We start from the raw sequence: 2,602 nt of genomic DNA, 5'->3' as shown, positions 1-2,602 counted from the left end.
TATTTTTCTGGTTACGAAAAGAGCGGGACTGTAGCCGCGTGGGCATTTATATACCACCAAATTCCAATAATTATAGCTGTGCTTCTATTGGAAAGTTGGAAGACGCTCTCAGTGTTGGTTGTTGGCTCAGACTGAGGTTATCGACTACAGCCTAAAAGCATACCCACTGAATGAACTAACCCATCCCTAGAGTCAAGTTCTCAGTTGTAAGTGGCCAACATTGCATTTATAATTTTTTTCTATTTGCAAATTCTTTTCGCTTACCATGTCGACCATTACAGATCTCAAGCTATAATTACATCTTTCTGCAATAACTGATTCAGTTTTATATTCTATTAGATTGCTAAAGTATTTATTTTATAATATATTCCTTTAATGGAAGAGTATTATTTTCTCCAATTAAAGGCAAATCGTTTTTCTCCTCATTGTCATAACACTCTAGTTTTTTTTTTTTTTCCATTATATTCCAGAATACCTTTTTCTACATCTATTTTAGCTCCAATTTTCCTTAAGAGATTGTACCCAATTAATAAGTCAGTTTCTTAACCTTCTAAAGCCTTACCGGTGAACAATTTCATAAAATATATGTTTCGCTTCAAATATTGTTAGTATGAGGTAATATTTTATAATTGAGTAACCATGAACTGTTGATACTCTCTTGTAAATTGGTAATTCTTTTTTATTTTTGCATTGAAAAATGTTCCTCATCAATGTTATTTATTCTCATACCTTTCTAGGCCGGATGACTTACTGTCCCAGTTGCTTCCCTTTTTAATAAGATTTGTGGTTCAACTGTTTGTGCTTGGTTTTGATTATAATTATTTCTTTGTGCAAAATTATTATAATTCGGTCTGTTATTATTATACCCTCTGTTATAACTTTTACACGGACGATAATAAATTTTATTCGGAATATCATGACACTTTCTGAAACTTTCTACTTCCATTGTGTAGTAGGCAATTCCTCTGGTCCCACTGAGATATCGATACTTATACTACACGATAACAATGTTAAACTTATGTTAAGACTATGTTAAGCTGATGTAAATTAGATTAAGAGTCAGTCTATGCTGGTGAGCGAAATAAAGAAGATCTGAAAAGAACGCGATGATATAAAACCCTTTCACAAACGTGATATTATAAAACCCTTCCACAAATTCCGAAGTGGTCAAACCTGCAAAATGAACCAGGTCGATCTCAGCAAATTTACAGTCACCCAATTAAAAAGATGGCCTTCGGCATTGGGTTTACCAACCCAAGGCGTTAAAGCCGAATTAATGGCTCGTCTAGGGAAAATACCGCCCGCACAGATCACAACGAACTTCTTGGAATCATCGCGAAACTGAAGGCTGCGCTTATTATGCAGCAAAATGTGTTGCAACTGGCAGAAGCACGCTCCGCCACACATTCACAGCAACAGGAAGAGACACGCACCGCCACACAAATGCAACAAGAGCAGATAGTTGGCCACAGTGATGATCTAGGCATTCCTACGAATCCAATTGGAAATTTACCAGGTGGCAACGTTGACAATGCGAATGCTATCGGAAACGCAATAGGTGGCAACGCTGGCGGCAACCAGGAAGAAAGATCATTTGCCAGGGCAGGATCAGCAGTTTCAATAACTTACACCAAAGAAGCTGCAGTCGACTTCGAAGGAAACATTGGTGCACGCAACTAGGTGGAACACCTTAAGAGAGGCTGTGTAAGCAACTGATCTTAGCATTTGTAGAAACAGCGTCCAAATCTGAGCTTTGAAACGAAAATGGCAAAGGAACGAGCGTTTCACCATGTATTTTGAGGAAAAAATAATGATGTCCCAAACCGTCAACATGGACATGGAGGAAGTGCTCGAGCATCTCATCGAGGGAATCCCATCGACGAGCTTGCGTGATCAAGCCCGCATCCAAAGGTTCGCCAATTCGGAGCAGATGCTACTAGCATTTGCCAATGTACGCCTTCCGCAACAAACAGAAGGCTACGCACCAAAGAAGTCGACGACAGAGGCGGCGGAAATCAACGACCTGCGTTGTAGGAACTGCAATTCTAAGGGTCATTTCGCCAAAGACTGCCGCAAGCCAGCAAGAGCACCTGGATCTTGTTTTGCTTGTGGACAGAAGGGCCATTTTGTTGGAGAATGTCGTCTAAGGAAAAGCAACAACAACAGCAACGTTAACAACTATGTAAGAAGGTTAAAAATGTTATTTGTTTATTTCACTGATTTACCCATTATATCAGAGTGTCTCATAGATTCGGGGAGTGCGATTTCTTTTATTAAGCAATCAAGAATTTCTTTTGAAGTTACATTCAAAGCAGTTAACCAAGTGTATTACGGGCTTAACAAGAGCCAACTTAAAATATTCGGAAAAACTTTATGTTTTATTATAAAAGAAAAAATAAAAATTCAATTTGAAATGGTTGTCGCTATAAATCTATAAGGTACGATGTAGTACTGGGATTTTATGAATCAATATAGTTTGAGCATGATGCCCACAGTGCATCGCACTCTCTCTCTCTTTGTTATCTACTACCTCTTGTTATCTACCTACATTAAGCTCGGGCGCTGCATTTTGGCTGTCTGTCCCGCCAGTTGTCACTTCTTC

At 38.7% G+C, this 2,602-nt stretch overlaps 1 protein-coding gene across 1 annotated transcript; it reads left to right on the top strand.

Moving 5' to 3' along the window:
* Nucleotides 1–1,831: 1,831 nt before the first annotated feature.
* LOC122319545 (zinc finger CCHC domain-containing protein 7-like) lies at nt 1,832–2,249 on the top strand. Its single transcript, XM_043206928.1, has 2 exons — nt 1,832–2,182; nt 2,238–2,249. Exons 1-2 carry the CDS (start codon nt 1,832–1,834, stop codon nt 2,247–2,249), a joined length of 363 nt encoding a protein of 120 aa, XP_043062863.1.
* Nucleotides 2,250–2,602: the final 353 nt, after the last annotated feature.

Source organism: Drosophila yakuba, chromosome 2R (genome assembly GCF_016746365.2).
Source record: "Drosophila yakuba strain Tai18E2 chromosome 2R, Prin_Dyak_Tai18E2_2.1, whole genome shotgun sequence".
Lineage (NCBI taxonomy): Eukaryota > Metazoa > Arthropoda > Insecta > Diptera > Drosophilidae > Drosophila > Drosophila yakuba.
This window is presented reverse-complemented; position numbering and strand designations above follow the sequence as displayed.

Excerpts from the sequence above, each read along its gene's own strand:
- LOC122319545 (XM_043206928.1), top strand. The coding sequence starts at position 1,832 with ATGGACATGGAGGAAGTGCTCGAGCATCTCATCGAGGGAATCCCATCG.